Below are 17408 nucleotides of genomic sequence, written 5' to 3' on the forward strand. Positions count from 1 at the left end.
TGGTAAAAGCATGTGACTGTCATGAGGATGTGTTCTGCAGGACTGAGTGCCTGGAGGGCTTGATTGAACTGAAACCTTTTCTTTGCCTTATCAAATATCTGTGTTTTCTAAGAATCACCCATTCTGTGATTCTGTGCAATCTGCAAATAGAAACATAAAATGCAGCAAAGCCGGAAGCTGCGTATCTAATATAGATCAGGATCTGCAAGGCTTGATTTAGAAGGCTCAATAAGAAGGAAGAGCTCAGTCTTTTTTCTTTCTCTGCAGCAAGAAGAAGCTGTGTGTGATCTATGGCAAGTGGACAGAATGTTTGTGGTGCACTGATCCCACCACGTATGAGACCTACAAAAAGAGCGAGAAGAGAGGTGGTGAGCAGAAGAAGAAGTCGGTAAGGTGAAGGATTCTTTAGGCAGAAAAGATTCTGAAATGTCAGAAAATGAAATCAAAACCATCTTGTTTTGGTGAATGAAGGGTTAAAACTGTCATTTGGTAGGGGTTGGATGGGGGCAGTGAGAAGGCACTTTGCACTCTGAGCTTTGCAGGCTGTAGTGTGAGCTGCTGGCATGGAAAGGAGCTCACAGCAATGGTGTCTGCTAGAGATTTGTCAAAGGGAAATCATCAAATATCAACCCCCAAACTGATGTTGTCCAGTCTTAAATGAAGAAAGTGGCTCTACTGCCAGCTCCAGCAGTAAAAATACTAGGATTTGGGCAGTAAAAAAAGTTGTTTAAGTCAGATATACTTTTTGGTGATGCAGCTTTTCAGAATTTATGATGTAGAAAATTGTTACAACAAAGAGGTCTGTAAACATGCAGGGTTTTTACTTCACATGAAAGCAATGTCTGGTAAGTTGCTGCCAAAGCCTCAGCATCACATGGAAAATGAGAAATATTGTATGGTGCAGCCAGAGGACTGTTGGGTTTCCTGATATCAACAGTTACTCACTGAAAATGAAAAGTTAAACAGAAGCTAGTCACTCTTGATGTTAAGAGGCTCAAACTTTAAAAGTATTTATTGGAAGAATCTAGAGCAACAACAGGCCTTGCTTTTGGCTCTGGATTCCATCATGGTACAAGCTTATATTTAGACTTTTTTTTTTAATAATAAGGTTCTGTTCATCTTAAATCAACTCTTTCTTTCCTTCCTTCCCGTTGAGACTATATTTAGATGGGGAACTGTCTTAACAGTAAACCAGATGTTGACATGGAAAGTAGCCTAGAAGTGTCCTTTTAAATAATGAATACTCAACCCAAATGATTGAAATTAGACTCTTTACCATATGGAGCTGTTTTTTAGTGTATAAAACAAGCCCTGTTTAACCTAATAGGGTATTTTTGATTAAAACAAATGAACCATGTCAGAGAGGGCAGAAAGAAAATAGAAGTGGGGTGGGAGTGAGGAAAACTGTTGCTGTCACTCCAGGATGTTATTGCCTCAAGCTTCCCTTCTGGTTGTTGTGGTTTTAAATGGGTTCTCATGGTGAAATGCTCTAAAATTCCACAGTGCAGCTGTCTGTGTCCTGCAGCAGTCAGATTCTCTCAGACTCTGAGAGCAGCCGCCTGAATGTTGGATTTTTACATGTGCAGCACAGCAGTGCAGCTGGTAACAAAGGAACTTTGAAGGAAAGACACTGTATTCATAAATTTAAGGACACAGTCTTCACAGTGAGAAAACTGTCAGTGATGGTTGTGATTGGAGTCTGGATCATAGGAAATCAGACTGAAAAGAGGTCCTGTCTTTTTTTAACCTCACATCCAAATGTTTTGCAAAGGATGAAGCAATATCCAAAAACAGGTGTGCCCTATTTATGATGTAAGAACTAACTTGGGAACTGGTTTAAATTTCAGTCTTGGCTCGTTTCAACCTGAAGAAATAATAGTCATGTGAGGTGAAATTAAGCTGTGGCATACAGTAGAAGGGGAGCTGGAGAAAAGACTTCTCAAAGACATTACTTAACTATTATTATTACTGATTTTTTTAAACAGACATTCAAATTTTATTTAAGTGTTGGGAGGCTATTTGGGGATGTCAGGAGCAAGGCATGATAAAAATGAGGGACCTTATACAGAGTGAGGAAAAGCAAACAGGAGGGGTGAGGCAGAAGTACAGGAGTGTTCAGTATCTCAAATGTGAACAGATTCTTCAACAGTCACTGCAGAATTCTAGATGAAACCATCCAATGTTCCTTTGTTCCTCTGCCAAATGTTATCTCTGTTTCAGAGTGAGGAAGATATTAAATCTGAAAATGATGAGGCTGATGATATGCCAGAGGTTCAAGACACCGTGCAGTTCATACCAGGCAGTAAATTGCTTTGGAGAATAAATTGTAGGCCACCAAACTCATCACAGGTAACTGTTTCAATCAGCCTGTGCCTTGCTCTTGCTGGTGACTTTTCCAGGGAAACATGAGTAATGGTCCAGGGAACCTTGTTGCAGTGTCACTCCTTGGCATAGGACCAGGTTCTGGCAGTTCTTGCTGCAGCACTGAAATTGCACTCCAGCAAGCTCTGCTTCAGTCCTGTGCTGAAAGCAGCCCTGCTGTGGCTGAGCTGGCACAAGGAGTGCATGCTCCGAGTGCAGCTGGGAATCTGGGAATTGGGTTAACCTGTCTGGGAGATCTTTGCACTGAGAGTGGCTAAAATACAGATACACATTCCCTTCTGCTGCCCCTGCTGTTCCTAGACAGGCTGCCACAGGGTGCAGTAACTGGGCAGCTGCATATTAACTTCCATCGTTTCAACGAGAATTTCTGGATTTTTAGTTGTGGGTGGTTTTATTTTGTTTTGCTTTTTCCTAACAATCATGATGTTAAATATCAATACAGTAGAAAAATCTGTCTTAATCCTCAGAAGCAAAGACTGCTTAAAAAATGAAAGCTGTGATTAGCATCCCCATCTGCCCTTTCTTGTTCCTCCCCTCCAACAAAAAATCCTGCTGATGTTGTATGAACCAAACCTTGCCTTCAGGGCAGCCAGTGGGAGAAGGTTTGACTCAGCAGTTTCTCTGGGAAGTTCTGTTGTATCCATTCATTGTAGGGAACGCAGCACTGCTTTGCTGGAATAACTTGTGTGTTCTGTTTAATTTGCTTTTCAGATGTACAATTTCACCAGTTTTGCTGTGAGTCTCAACGAGCTGGAAAAGGGCATGGAAGCAATATTGGCTCCCACGGACTGTCGGCTACGGCCAGATATCAGGAACATGGAGAATGGCAACATGGGTATGTGTTTGCTGCAGGAAATGCTTTCACATGAGTAAGTTTTGGGAGGGATGGCTAGAGGGAGGTCGAGGCAGGAAACACTGCCTTCACTTTCTCATTCCCAGAGCAGCCTTAACTCTTTTTGCGTCCTGTGCAATGAACATGCTTTTGAACAGTGTATGATGTATGTTTTCTCCCAGAAAAGCCTGGGAGAGCAGTTGAATCCCAGGTGGATGCCAGGGCTGCTATCCTGTGTTATGGTGTGTTTGCATGTTTGTTAGCTTGGGGGGAGCTGGCAGACGTGCTCTGCTTGCTCTGGAGTTTGTCTGGAGACATGTGGTGAGCAGACATGCTCTGCTGGTCTGGTGTTTGTCAGAGGAAACATGGCCAAATAGTGAAAAAAAATCACTGTCTGTTATGCCTAACCAGAGTTCTTTCCTGCTGTCTTAGTGCAGTGTTTCTGATAGATAAAACACCAAAATTTCAGTTTCAGCTGTGCTTGTAGCAGCAACTTTTCTGAAATTTTAGGCTTTTGTTTCCTAAAACTGTGTACAGCAGATGCTTTCTCGTGCTTAAATGAACTCTTTCATTTCTTTGGTCTTTCCTGTGTTTTCTGCATTTTGTTTTTGTTTTGCTAAGTAACCATTTCTCTTGATACATTGGTTAGATGTGGCAAGCAAAGAGAAGGAGAGACTAGAAGAGAAGCAAAGAGCTGCTCGCAAGGAGCGTGCAAAAGACGAGGTGGAGTGGCACACACGGTAAGGGGCAAGGAGGGGGAATTTGTTTAAGCTTGGAATAGTTGGATACACTGCTTGAATTGTTTTTATTCAGGACAGCATGTGTCTGATTGCTTCCATGACAACACAATTTGTAGTGTCACTTAAAGCATTGCTGGGTCAACAGTTAAATATATAGCTAGAATCCAGAATTGCTGATAAGTCTATCCTGGACAAATTATCTAATAATAAATGGTGAAACCTGTCATAATGAACTGCTGTGTTAATGCTGGATTTTAAATTTTTTTTTAACCTACAGAAGTCATGTTTTTGTTAGAGTGTATAAAATGTTAAGTGTCATCTCTTCTTGAACCAATTCCTGTCCAGCTTTTGGTAGTTGAGCAAGACATTGTGGCCCTCTGGGGCCTTTTATTTTCACACTCTTTGGATTTCTTGGCTTGGATACTTCAGAAATTGCTTTTGTGATTGCATATTCAAGTGATTTCTGAGTCACAGAGTGCATCAGGAAGTGATGTGTGATTTGGCTGCTGCTCCCACAGAGTGCTTTTCACAGCTGCCAGTGCTGTGCAGTCAAGTGAGTGCTCATGGCCAGTCACTGCAGTTGATTCCTTCAAAGGCAAGAACTTTGGGATGCTCCATGATTTTATGAAATTCAGAAGGGAAAACATTCTTTTCACAAAGCCTGGAGGAGCAGCTACAGATTAATTCCAGTCAACGCTTTGAAAAATCTCTTCCAGAGAATATAAAATTATTTTTGGTCAACGTGGCTGAAAAGTGAGCAGCTGTTTATGTTCTGTGCAGAGCACAGCTCCATAGGACAAAACTGTTTTCTCTTGGGACAAATTTCCAAACAGGATTGTGTAACTGATTTGGCATCCTCTTAAAGTAAAAATTAATACATATAATCTTGAGTATCAATGTTATTTTTACTTGGAATAGGATGGCAATTTTAAAATCCATTTTACACTCCTTGACTTAATGCTAAAAAAATAAGTGCTTTACAAGGTGATGATAATTGTGTAGGAAGTTCAATGTTTTTCATGTTCAGAATATTTCCTGAGATTTTTTTCTGATAAATACCAGTGTATTTTTAGAATGTTTTGCGAAAGAAACAACGTTGATTTTTTTTTCCCTGTTAATAACTGTTCACTCTGTTTGCTTTTTTCTTTTATTGTTTCTCTCCTTTTTCATTTTTGTTTTACAGGTGGTTTCATCAAGGCACTAACCCCTACACTGGGACTCCTGATTGGCTGTACTCAGGTGGCTATTTTGATAGAAATTTCTCAGACTGTCCAGACATATACTGAAATTGCAGAACCAATTGCTCATCTCATCCGGACATCTAGTTACTAGATTTCATTCCAAGCCAGTTACTCTGGTTTTGTTGATAGCAAAAACCAGCTTTTCTAAGTAAATTTTAACAGAAATTCTATCAGTCAACAATCAACAATTTAATTATCACTAACGTTGGATTGCCAAATATTTAAATACTGTTGCGCTCATTCCATAAAGCTGTACCTGAAATCATCCAAGTTTTCACTAATTTCCAGAGGGACCTTTGGTTCTCCATTTCCTCCCCTAGTTTCTCAGGCAGGAGGATATGCTGTATCTGTAGAGCACATAAAATCCTTGAAAACTACGTAACTTAAATAAACTAGAGATAATATCCTTGTTACTTAGTACAATAGTGAAGAAGCTGAAGTTTTTGGCACTCGGAGCAGGGATGAAAAGCCAACATGGTACCAACAGGATCAAATGCAGTCCTGTCACACTCCCCATATTGTATGTAGCACTCCCTGGGGACAGGAGCTCCTGGCCTCCCCTCTCAACAATTCCATAACTGAGAGACTCGGGAATCAAAACCCAGCCTGAGCTTCTCACGCTGTAGTTGTCTGTTACAGAGTCTTCACAACTTTGGGACACTGTGAGCATTAACCTGTATACCTGTGATAAATCCCATAGAGCATACCTTAGGAATAAGGAAGGGCACACCCAACATGTGCTTTTCCTGAGGTCAAATGCTGTTCTTACAATAGGAGAAGCTTTGGAAGCAATAGCAGGAATGTCGAGGTGGTTCCAATGTACAATATATTGCTTGCTACCACTTGGAGGCTTAACTCTTCTGCACTACCTTTGGCAGCTTTGGCACTGTGTATGCTTCTAGACTAAACTTTCCTTTGGAAGCACTTCCGTGTGTATATCCACACAGGTTCATGTTTTGGGGAAGTTTTGGTTTGCATGTTTCTCATTATTAGGTCATGTCTGTTTCGTATGTTGTGAAAAAGCAGAATCAATTTAAAGCTTTGGCAGAGTTATACCTACTACAAGTTTCCTGTGAGCACGTGATGTCAAAAAGTGGGATTTTTTTTTTTTTGTGTTGTTCCATATTGAACCATCAAAGCCATATAATACTGGAAATAATCAATTACTGAATTGATGCATTCATTTTTCTTTCCAGTGGTACACTTCAGGCGGCAGGGTGTGAAAAGAGGCTTGAAAAATTAGGTCCAGTGATTAAAACTAATCCTAATATTGCTGCTTCTTTTATGAAAGTTTTTAATGGAGTAACCAGGTGAAAATGGAGAGCTGCTGTGAAGTTTACAGTAATTTAGAAATTGCTGCTGTTAAATGCCAGCAACATGAAGAGTTCAAGAAAGAACTGGTTTGATTTATGTCCAAGATATCTGTGGTTTCATCCAGAGAGTAGATTTTTGGAGTGCTTCTCTCCCAGACACAGGATTAAAAAGCAAAATAAAATTAGCATATTTATAGAAAAACATTTTTCTATCACATTGTGCATACAACAATTAGACTAAATTTGAGGGAAATTTAGTTGTCTTCATTGGAAAAATAAGAGAAGCTGTAAAACTTCAAGGCAGTAAGGAAGGGTATAATCTGAACCTTGTTCATGGCAACTTGATTCTGTTGCCAAAATTTGTAGTGTGTTGAAGGAAGTCCTCAGGACTTGAGCTGTATTTGGTGGCACAGTGCAGGCAGTGGGATTGTGTTTGTTCCTAGAAAGGGCACAAACACTTCTGAAAAGACGCTGCTGATCCACATGGAACAGCATGAAGATAGTTTTGATAAAAACCTGAACTTTACAGTGCCAGGCACTGTAAACCCTTTCCAAACTCGCTGCACGTGCCAAAAGGAATTTTTTTGTTAGGTGAGGATTGAAAGGAATCACTTGTTAGACCAGTTTAACATCTCATGGGAGTTTAAAACTTGCTTAAACTACATAGTATGTTTAATGCTGGAGTGGTGTTTTTAAAACAGTGCATATAAATAGAAATTGCCTGAATGGAAAAAAAAAACTATACAGATGTTTTGTTTCTAAGAGGAGGTGTACAGGTTAGCATCCCTTTTGTCTAAGCCAGGATTTAAATTCAAAGACCTAAAGCCTTGTCATGTGAAAGCATGAAACAATTGTACCAACATGTTTAATCCAAACTTCAGTATAGAATCTTCATGGGGTATGAAAAGAAACTGGGAACATTTCCAGTGTAAGAACACTTCATTAATTACATCTTCACCGCCTTCTCCCCTTCCTTTAGTCTGAAGTTTTCAGTAAAATTTCAATTAGCTCCAAACCCGTTCTTTTAATTTATTGTTCTTCATTGGCAACACTTCCAAAACCCTTTCCCTGCGCTGCTGACACAGCTCTGCTTGGCCAGCCCTGGCATTCCTAATGCTCTCAAAGTCCAGAAGTTTTATTTTCGATGCAGATCTCGCCTCAGTAGTTTACGTGTCAAAACATTAATAACTTTGCACCTTTTGAAAGAATGTCACTTTTATAACTTGATTAAACACTGTATATAAGATAACTGTGTTAGTATATGTTAATACAGCTACGTAGAGAAACCAGCTAGAAAGAAATTGTAATAAATACTTAATAAATACCCTTTGGGCCTCTGGATGGTGACAGATTTTTGTGAGACATATACAGAGCAGCTGGTGGTGGGGCAGGAGGACTCTGGGGCTACACCTTGATTTTATTGCGATGTTTTAAAAACCAAACCCAAGACTCTTCACCCAGCGATGCTGCTCCTGCTGGGAATACACCTGTGTCGGCCAGGCGCCACACCGCACACCTCCGGCTCCCTGAAAACAGCTGGGATTTGGGTCAGGGAAGCAATATGGAAATGGCCCGGCCCGCTCCACGGGTTTATTTTTTGTAACCACTCGGTGCTGGCCCTCCGTGCCGCTGTGACGGGAGTAAAGGTGGTGTTGGAGACGCTGTGGCCCTGGGGTTGGCTGAGGATGGGATGGGCTGAGGGCTGGGCTGGGCTGGGCTGGGCTGAGGAGGTCATGAGGGCGGTGGGGGGGGGAAGGGGGCGCCGCCATGTTCCGTGACACAGCAGGGGCGCCTCGCCCCGCCCCGCTTTGATTGACAGCCGCGTCAGCCAATCGGGTGGGGCCGCGGCGGCGCGCGCCCCGCGCGGGGCGGAGTTCCGGCGCGCGGGGCAGGAAGAGCTGAGGCGGCAGCGGCGGAGGAGGAGGAGGAGGCTGAAGGTACCGGCTGGGACCCGCCGCGGCACCCCGGGGACACCGCGCCCGACGGCGGCCGGGCTGGGGCTCTCGTGCCGGGGGAGGTCGGGGGGAAGGCGGCACGGCGGCCTCGGGGGGCCCGGCAGAAGAGCGCGGCCTCTGGGCGGACGGAGGGCGGCCGGGCCGGGCCGCGAGCCCTCCCCACCGCACCCCGTCCCGGCTCCGCTCCGGCTGTTTGTCCAGCGGCGAAGCCAGGGCTGGCCGGGCTGTGAGCGCAGCGCGACCCTGGGAACAGCCGCGCAGTCCCGCAGGGCCGGCCGGGCCCGGCATCGCCGCCAGGCCCGCGGGTCGGTCACTGCGGCAGGCCAGGGCCGGGGCAGGGCCGGGGAGTCGCCGTAAGGGGTCACCGTGAGGGGCAGTGGGGCACGGGGCAGCCTGCGGGGCTCTGCTGGGGTGCTGGAGCCGCAGTCTGAAGATACAGCAGGGCTTCCTGCTTTGAACCATGCTTCGAACTGAAGAAGGAAGTGCTGGGGTACGGTGGCTTCATTTTCAAGTGTCTCAGCACACAAGCTCTCCCTTATTAGTGGAGGGCTGTAGAGCTTCCTGTCTTTATCCAGGATGCCGCTTTAGCTCAGCTGGCTCACCCTGGAATTCTGCAGGCAGCGGGACAGATTGCTTTTGTGAAGCCACCTGGTAAAGGTTGAAATTTGATACTGGGAAGAGAGAATGTGAGAAGGTTTCTCATCACACCTGCTGCTCTCTCTCTTTCCAGGATGTCTTCAGGTGCATTATTTCCGAGCCTGGTGCCAGGCTCCCGTGGCTCCTCGAGCAAATACCTGGTGGAATTTCGGGCAGGGAAGATGTCCCTGAAAGGCAGCACTGTAACTCCAGATAAAAGAAAAGGCCTTGTTTACATCCAGCAAACCGATGACTCCCTCATTCACTTTTGCTGGAAGGACAGGACTTCGGGCAATGTGGAAGATGTGAGTATGAGCTTGTGTTTCAGTGCTGAGGTGTTAAGTCATGTTCTGATCTGCTGGCACTGCGGAAAGAGCTTCTCCAGGACAAATTAGGGTGAGAATGTCACTGACAGAACTGCACTTCCACATCCTGTCTGCTCTGAGGAGCAGATGGAAGAAAGTTTGTGGAGGAGGGCAGAGGGTTTTGGGAGGTGAGAGGGAATATTGATGTGTTTTCTCGAACACTTGTTTCTCCTGACACACTTTCCAGGATCTGATTATTTTTCCTGATGACTGTGAATTCAAGAGAGTCCCGCAGTGCACCACAGGCCGTGTGTATGTATTGAAGTTCAAGGCAGGATCAAAACGACTCTTCTTCTGGATGCAGGTTTGTCAGAAACCAATGGCAAAGGTCTTGAATCAGAATACTCCCAGGATGACTCATACCAAGAGCAATTCTCTTGCAGGAGCCGAAGACAGACAAGGATGAGGAGCACTGCCGTAAGGTGAATGAGTATCTCAACAATCCCCCCATGCCAGGGGCATTGGGTGGGAATGCCAGTGGAGGCCACGAGCTCTCAGCACTAGGAGGTACAGTCCATTCTCTGCTCCTTCATGTCAGAGGTTGTTTTGGTTTTTTTTTAATTTATGTCTAGAATAAGCCCCTAGAGTTCCCTAGGAAGAAATTCCTGATGGCTGTGGAGGGTGAGCTGGGGACAATGTTAATTCCAGAAGCATAAATGTGCTTTTAGCAGAATAAACTGTGCTGTTAAAATAGGTGTAGGCTGAAAGTTAAGACTGCCAGGAGAAATCTCTTTGTTTCCAGTAGATTCTCTGGAGTCTTACCTCTTTGTGAAGCCAAACTACATTTATCTTTTATGAAGATCATGAATCAGTAAACACTTGAAACTGTTTTTCCATACAGAATGTGATGCCAATTAATCTCCTGCTGTTTGAGCTGGAGTGCTGTGAAAAAAACTATGTGAATATGTTGTGTTTCAGAATGTTTTTGTTTTTAGGTGAGGGTGGCTTGCAAAGCCTTCTTGGAAACATGAGCCATAACCAGCTCATGCAGCTGATCGGACCAACGGGCTTAGGAGGACTTGGTAAAATGCTTTAATATCTTTATGCCAAAATGGTATTTTCTCCTGCCAGGTTAAATCTTACCTGACAATATTTTCAAGTAGTGCTATTGATCTCAATAGCCCTGCTTTCAGGTGAGAAGGCAAAGCCCTGCCTCAGAGATGAGCTCAGGGACAAAAAGGGGACCAGATTCTACACAGCACTCATCCCAGGGCTTGATCTGCAAGGAACCTTGGTTCTACTCCTTGCTGCACTGGATCTTCTGCTTTTTTTTTCCTACTCCTTCCTCCTAAATATTCACTGGAGCAGGGGCTGAAAACTGGTGATTTTTTCCTGGTGAGTGTGCTGGTTACCAAGCTGTGGAGTTGCTTGTATGGTCTCTGATTCAGTGAATATTTGTGTGCAAAGCAGAAAGAGTTCAAGAGGAAGGTCAGAGTGGTCCCACCCCACAGCACTCCCCAGTCAGAGGGGCAAGGCTCAGGGCAGGGCTTTCTCTCCTGGGGAGAGCTGGAATCACTGGTTTCTGAAGGGTTGTTGGAATCCCTGCTGTGATCTGTTCTCAGTGCTACCTGTGCTCCAGGAGCATTTTCTGAGAGGTCAGACCCTTGAGTGCAAATAGGCAAAGGAACACAGAAGTCTGTGCTTAAGCTCAGAAGTCTGTTTTTGTGGATCTGGCTGGTGTCTTTTTAGCTTCAGCTGCAAGTCTCGTATCGGTGGGATGTTCAGATGCAAATCTCATGTTAGTGTTGGAAGATTCTGGTCTTTTAGGATGTGTTTGGAAAAGATCTTCCTCTTGAAGCTTCACATAATACTGAAACTGTCCTCCTTCTCTCAACACTTTCCTAAGCGATTCTTCTTTCCTTGCCTTTACATCCAGGCGTAAACCAGATTGACATGTAACAGAAAGAGAACCATCTGCTTGCCTCTGCAAACAGTGGTTGTGGTGAATCCCTGGGGATCATTTCCCCTGGGAGTGTCATCTTCACATCTGGTTTGCATCTCTTGGGGCTCTGCAGAGCTCCAAAGGAGCTCTCTTGCTCCTGGGTCACTGGAGCAGAGCAGCGCTTGGTACAGCTATGAGCTTCACTTGCTGTGCCTGCTGCTGGGGAACGTGTGGGATGTGTGACAGAGGTGTTGGGACATGGTTCCACGAGATTGGTCATGGACAAGGAGGGACTGGCAGGGGCTCACTCTGACCTGCAGGGTCTTCAGCTGCAGTTTGCCATAGGTTTGCTCACTGAGCGCTGCTGTTCTGTCCTCTGTTCCCAGGGGCTCCCAGAGGTGGATGAGAAATGCAGGTGCTTTGTGTGTATAATCAGGTGTGGTGCAAGGAACCACTGATAGGAGGTGTGTGGTAAATGCAGCCTTTGGCTGATGTGGCTCAAAGGAGTTGTAGCGGGACAGTCGAGTCCCTGACAACTCCAGGGGGCCCAGCAGCCAGGCCTTTTCCCAGCTGAGGTTCCTGACCCTCTGATAAGTCCTTGGTAGTTGGGATGTGTGACGGAGGAGGCTGGTTCTGGTTTCTTTGGCATAAGACTGTTGGTTTCCTGCTGGCTCCTCCTGTGGGAGCAGTTGGTACGTGGGGCTGTCCTTCCTTTGCCTGTGAAGTGTTTAAGAGCTCTGCTGATTCTGTTGCTGCATCTCTGCATTAGGTTTGAAGCTGCAAACCCCTGGTCAATGGGGAGAGAGTGGTGGTGACTTTGGGATCTTCTGCTGAGGGCTTTGGCTTTTAAAGTTCATAGAGAAGTTGGATTTTTGGGATAGCAGATGAGAGAGGGCAGTGTTACAATGATATACGTACGGCACAAACTGGAGTAACTTCATCCTTGTGTTCACCTAGAAATTGAGTCATTTCTGAGATGTTCAGTTCTCTAATGGGGATGCAAGATCAGAAAACAAGTTTGTTAATTTACAGCCAGGGATGGGAGGGATGGGTTGGGCTCTTTCACCCCCTCCTCTGTTTTAGCAAATAAAGCCTTTCAGGTGCAAGAGCAGCCTCTCCAGAGAAGAGAGGTGCAGAAAACCTGAAGAAATAAATGTCTAAACCTGTTCTTCTTTTATGTTTACGGAAGGTGGGCTGGGCGCGCTGACGGGGCCTGGGCTGGCCAGTCTGCTCGGGAGTGGGGGACCTCCAACCAGCAGTTCATCATCAAGGTAGGAGGCCTTGTCTGCCCTGAGTCTGCAGGGCTTTTGTAACACCAAGTTGCCATTTCTCTGGGAGGAATCATGGCTTATTGAATGGGGAATATGGTGGGAATCAAGGCTGCTTACTACCTCTCTAAAATGAGGTAGGAGTTTTTCATATTGTAAGGGCTTGAAAAGAAGCTTTTCAGAATACAAGAGGTTTTTGCAGGGAATTAATTATCTTAATTACCTTGCCCAGCTCTCGCAGCCAGTCGGCTGCAGTGACTCCATCTTCCACAACTTCTTCCACCCGTGTAACGCCTGCCCCGTCCGTTCCTGCGGCTGCCTCCGTGACCAGTCCCAGCCCCGTTCCCAGCTCGGGCAATGGAACCAGCTCAGCCACGAGCCCAACCCAGCCCATTCAACTGAGTGACCTTCAGAACATTTTAGCTACTATGAATGTGCCATCTGGAGCAGGAGGACAGCAAGGTAATGGTGTTCTGACCAGGCAGCTGTTGGGTCCAGGAGTTCTTTGGAGCTGTTTTATTGTTCTGTCCTGTTCCACATTGGTTTGAAAGGTCTCTTAAATTTTTTGTTCTGTTTTTTGGTGGATTTTTTTTTTTAATTTCAGTGCTGTTCTTGGCTGCTTCAGGAGACTTACCCTCATTGCAGAACTGAGATGGAAAAAAATATGGTGGCAGTGTGCTAATACAAGTTTTAATACTCAGACCCTGACTAGATGATTTGATTTACATGACAGAAACATGGGGTTTTATGTGAAGTCTAATGGCCAACCCTTTGTTTTCTCTTAGTGGACCTGGCAGCTGTTCTGACTCCCGAGATCATGGCTCCCATCCTGGCCAACGCTGAAGTTCAGGAGCGATTGATGCCTTACCTTCCCTCAGGGGAATCCCTGCCACAGACTGCAGAAGAGATCCAGAACACCCTGACGTCTCCTCAGTTCCAGCAGGTAGATGACTGGCTCTGGGGGAAAGTGCACTTCTTCTTTCCCCTTCACCATCCTCTAGATTCACCTTGCCCTGCTTTTCCAGGTTCCTGGCACTGTTCAGAGTGGGAAGTTGCTCAGTAGAAGTGGAAAGGAGATGGGACAGGTTTAATTGAGCACTAGTTCTTTCTTCCTGCAGTCACCCAAGGGAATGTTTTTTACTTTTTCTTTTGGAGTTGGACTTTACCTTTCTCTTTACTATAAATGCTCTCTGGCAAATGACAGGAGTAGTAGCAAATTCATTATTCCCTTTCAACAAGTGGCTCCTTAAAGGTAATTTCAGGTGACTGAAGGGAAAAGATGCTCACAGTTACTGCACTGCACCCCTTGAAACACCAGTCCTTAATTCCAGGACACTGTATGATAAAAGCTGGTGTGTTACAGACCAATCTGAACTAGTAAATTACAATAATAGATGGGAATTTGACAATTTGCAAAATTTCAGTGGCTTAAATGACTGTTTTAGATTAAAATATAGCAGACAAAATGTGCAGACAACACTCAGAAGCAAGGAATGTTTCACTGGCAATTATTTGATTGCATATCTGTTTCCAAGCCGTGCCCTGACACGGACTGCCCTCCTGGGGTTAGTGCCCAGCCCACACCTCATGCTGCAGGACTCTGATACAAACTTTATTTTGATGCTGTTGACTCCAATTCACAGGCTTTGAGCATGTTCAGTGCTGCCTTAGCTTCAGGACAGCTGGGGCCACTCATGAGCCAGTTTGGGCTACCTGCAGAGGCAGTAGATGCAGCAAATAAAGGCGGTGAGTACTGGAGCTGGTGGCAGTAGGATGGAGGGGATTGTTGGGGGTGTTGGCACTGCACACAACCACTGAGTGTGGGTGTAAGGATCAGCTTCTGTGTAACTCTCCAAAGCTGACTCTTGCACTGATGTTTACAAGAAAAGGGTACAGGTGTTCCCCAGCAGTCACAGAGTGAGGTGGAACAGGCACTTAGGGAAGTCGGGGTTCTGCAGAGATGTGTTGGCCTTGTTCTCTTGCTAGAGATGCAGAAAGACTCTGGAGGTGTCACAGTCACCTTGTTCAGGAGTGCTTTTCTTGTGCAACTTTTTAATGATTCATCTGAAATCAGTGAACACAGTCAGGGCCTGTAGCTCTGGGGGAAGTGGGGTATCCCTTTTCCCTAATGGGATTGTAGCATCTGTCCCATTACTGCAGAAATTCTGGTCTTAGGATGCCCATGCACCGTTAAGTGCATAAAATGTATCAGAGAGATCTGAGGGGTGGTGTTAAGATTTTCTTCCCTGTTAATTCATACTAAAGCAACAGCTTTCTAAGTAATAAAGCTTTAACCTTGTGTGGACAATGAGCTCCAGCATGAAAAGCTCAATAACTCATGTGTTTAACTTCTAGATGTAGAAGCCTTTGCCAAAGCCATGCAGAACAGTGTCAAGTCAGACCAGAAGGAAGGAGATTCTAAGGACAAGAAAGATGAAGAGGAAGATATGAGTTTAGATTAAGTTATTTGCTCTTCCTTACAGATATTCCTAGATACTAACTTAAGCAACTGCAGTAGGATTACTAACTTCATATTATGCTTATATAAATCTACAAATAAAGGAATTTTCTTTATCTGCCATACTGTTCCTTCCAATCTGTAAAGTAATCCCCACAGTGCTGATTATTCCTTTTCCAGCTCTCAGCCCCATGCTTACTCTTCTTCCCCAGTAAACTGAGAGTAATGTAAAACTTTATTTGACTCCAAAGTATGTACCAGTGATTTACAAAGACCATCTTTAATACTACAACTTAAAACCAGGTCATAATTACATTTGTTTAAGATGGACATGTTAAAAACCCATTTTACAATATTTACCCCTCATAAAAAAACCCAAAATACAATGATATAAGTTACAAGTCCATTTCAGAAGCAAGATTTTGTCCCCAAGTGGCCAGAGATATATATACACACACAAATATATATATGACGTGTAAGTGCACGAGTGAACTGGGTGTCTTGGGAGAAAAAGCTGCTTTCAAGTGGAAACTGCACTACACCAGGGCTGAGGGAGGCTGAGCAGGAGCCAGAGCAGGTGAGGGCCAGGCGTCACTTTGCACACCTGGCCAGATGTGGAGGTAACCTTTCTATTTCTTCCCTTTAAAGCAATAGTTTCTTGCTTCCCACAACAGGACTTTTGTCAGTGTACTACCAGTGCTGAACGCAAGCGCAGAGCTAGTGGCGGTTGTGCCTTTCTGCTTTCCCTCAGTTCTCCCAGCCTATTCTGTTTTTTTGATTCTTATAAATTACTCTGATAAGATGCTAATTCTGTGAGCAGAATTTTGTCCAAGTTCCCCCTTGCAGAGCTCTGTGCATAGCAGTAGCAGGTGAGCTGAGACTGCCCTTGGGGGGAGGTTAAATGTGCCCTTGCTTATAAAACCCCAAAACCGACGGAATTAATCCAGTTTGTCCTAATTGCATTTATTATAAACCAGAAACCGCCTGCAGCCTTTATCAGCAGACAGTCTGACAGTTTATTAATAGCCTCAAGTGTTCGGTGAACTAAATCTATGTGCATTGTACGTGTGGGGTGAAGGGAACAGGACTGAGGACGTGCTGCAGGGCTGCTCTGTGCTCCAGCCCACACTCCCACCACGAGCCACGGGGCAGCACGAGCCCTGCTGCAGATCCTTGACCACCAGGGAAGGACTCTGTCGCCACATCCCGCTCCAGCTTTTTGGTTCTATTTGTGAAACATCCATCCCTGAAGTGCCCCCTTCTCCCCAACTGTCCTCCCCTGCCCTCCTTCCCCTGGGGTTTGTGGCCCCTCTGGTTTGGCCCAGACTTGTGCCTGCAGTCACTGGAGATAAGTGTGTCCGAGCACGGTCGGTGCTCTCGAGTGGTGACGCCGGGGCCGGAGCAGCGTTCTGTCCCTCAGGCTGTCCATGATGTGGCACTCAGAGCACGGGGCAGCCCTTCAGCCCCACGGAGCCCCGGGCAGCCCCGGCCCGAGGCAGGTCCACATGCCTCTGGTTAATCAGCAGGTTCCTGACACAACCAACGTAGTGAGGATGGGGAGGTAACAGCAGCCCTGTGCTGGCCTTGTCTGTCTCTGCAGAAGAAACAAGGAAAAGCAGCCGTTAGTCTGGCAAAGGCTTAAATACCTCTTCCTGGCACCAGGAACAGCATCTCCCTTCTCCTTGGGGAGATGTCCTTGTATTTCATCCTGGAACACATCGTTGCCAACTCACCTGGCAGCCCTCCTAAGGAGAAAGCTGCCCTTGTGCTGGGTGCAGGAGGCTGGCTGGGTCCCACTGTGTGGTTGCCTTCCGTGTCCACATCCACCTGGATTATGTTTTTCCATTTGGTAACTTCAAAAGAAAACAACAGTGAGTGCTTCTTCCTTACCCATGGAGCAAGCCTAGACCAGTGCTGCAGCACAGCAAAACCTGGGAGAGTCAAAGGGCCGGGCCTGGCTCTTGGGAATTGAGTCTGGATAATCTCCCCCAAAACCTCACCCAGCACTGGTTGAACAAAATGAGGGTTTAAAATAGAGCTCTGAGAGCTGTGCTGAGATGGGGCTGCAGCTGTGCCCCCAGCCCCAAAGAGGGCTTGATGCAAACCAGCACCTGCTCAATGGCAGTTACTTTAAAGGCTGAGTTTCCTGTACAGGTCTGAATCCTACAATCCCAGCTCCCCGCTGTGGGCTTTGAGCACTTTGAACACACTTGACACAAAGCAAATTGGGCTTTCACTTTAAGCTGGACACAACAGTCTGGTGGATCAAGTCCTGTGGCACATCCTTGGCCTTGCCAGCTGCTTCATGATGTGGGAAAATAACCTGTCTCTCCTGT

At 45.5% G+C, this 17408-nt stretch overlaps 3 protein-coding genes across 7 annotated transcripts in view; 2 read left to right on the forward strand and 1 right to left on the reverse strand.

Annotated features, from left to right (window-relative positions):
* The window catches only part of OSBPL2 (oxysterol binding protein like 2), a 33338-nt gene extending 25491 nt beyond the window's left edge, over window positions 1-7847 (forward strand). For both annotated transcript variants that reach the window (XM_085079397.1, XM_085079398.1), the window contains exons 11-15: window positions 268-388; window positions 2221-2349; window positions 3094-3217; window positions 3864-3954; window positions 5138-7847. In XM_085079397.1, coding sequence (XP_084935523.1) covers window positions 268-388; window positions 2221-2349; window positions 3094-3217; window positions 3864-3954; window positions 5138-5240 — 568 coding nt within the window. In that variant the 3' untranslated portion in view covers window positions 5241-7847. The remainder of the gene's footprint in view (window positions 1-267; window positions 389-2220; window positions 2350-3093; window positions 3218-3863; window positions 3955-5137) is intronic.
* Window positions 7848-8349: 502 nt separating this feature from the next.
* On the forward strand, window positions 8350-15193 carry ADRM1 (ADRM1 26S proteasome ubiquitin receptor). Of its 2 annotated transcripts, XM_085079404.1 has the most exons (10): window positions 8350-8445; window positions 9194-9404; window positions 9652-9768; window positions 9848-9971; window positions 10400-10486; window positions 12536-12617; window positions 12847-13076; window positions 13400-13557; window positions 14258-14360; window positions 14970-15193. In XM_085079404.1, exons 2-10 carry the CDS (start codon window positions 9195-9197, stop codon window positions 15074-15076), a joined length of 1218 nt encoding a protein of 405 aa, XP_084935530.1. In that variant the 5' UTR covers window positions 8350-8445; window position 9194; the 3' UTR covers window positions 15077-15193. The 2 variants fall into 2 exon arrangements, with proteins under 2 accessions (XP_084935530.1, XP_084935531.1); XM_085079405.1 differs by lacking the exon at window positions 10400-10486.
* Window positions 15194-15336: 143 nt separating this feature from the next.
* Window positions 15337-17408, reverse strand: part of LAMA5 (laminin subunit alpha 5) — an 84492-nt gene continuing 82420 nt past the window's right edge. For all 3 annotated transcript variants that reach the window (XM_085079395.1, XM_085079394.1, XM_085079393.1), the window contains exons 79-80: window positions 16806-16925; window positions 15337-16666 (exon numbers count right to left, since the gene is read on the reverse strand). In XM_085079395.1, the coding sequence (XP_084935521.1) occupies window positions 16512-16666; window positions 16806-16925 (275 nt within the window). In that variant the 3' untranslated portion in view covers window positions 15337-16511. The remainder of the gene's footprint in view (window positions 16667-16805; window positions 16926-17408) is intronic.

Source organism: Lichenostomus cassidix, chromosome 20, assembly GCF_008360975.1.
Source record: "Lichenostomus cassidix isolate B80296 chromosome 20, HeHo_3.0, whole genome shotgun sequence".
In the NCBI taxonomy this organism is placed as follows: Eukaryota; Metazoa; Chordata; class Aves; order Passeriformes; family Meliphagidae; genus Lichenostomus; species Lichenostomus cassidix.

Bases quoted from the DNA above. Each gene is read 5' to 3' on its own strand.
- ADRM1 (XM_085079404.1), top strand. From the start codon at position 9,195: ATGTCTTCAGGTGCATTATTTCCGAGCCTGGTGCCAGGCTCCCGTGGC. The intron at 9,405-9,651 runs GTGAGTATGAGC...CACACTTTCCAG, and splicing joins CTTCGGGCAATGTGGAAGAT to GATCTGATTATTTTTCCTGA. The intron at 9,769-9,847 runs GTTTGTCAGAAA...ATTCTCTTGCAG, and splicing joins GACTCTTCTTCTGGATGCAG to GAGCCGAAGACAGACAAGGA.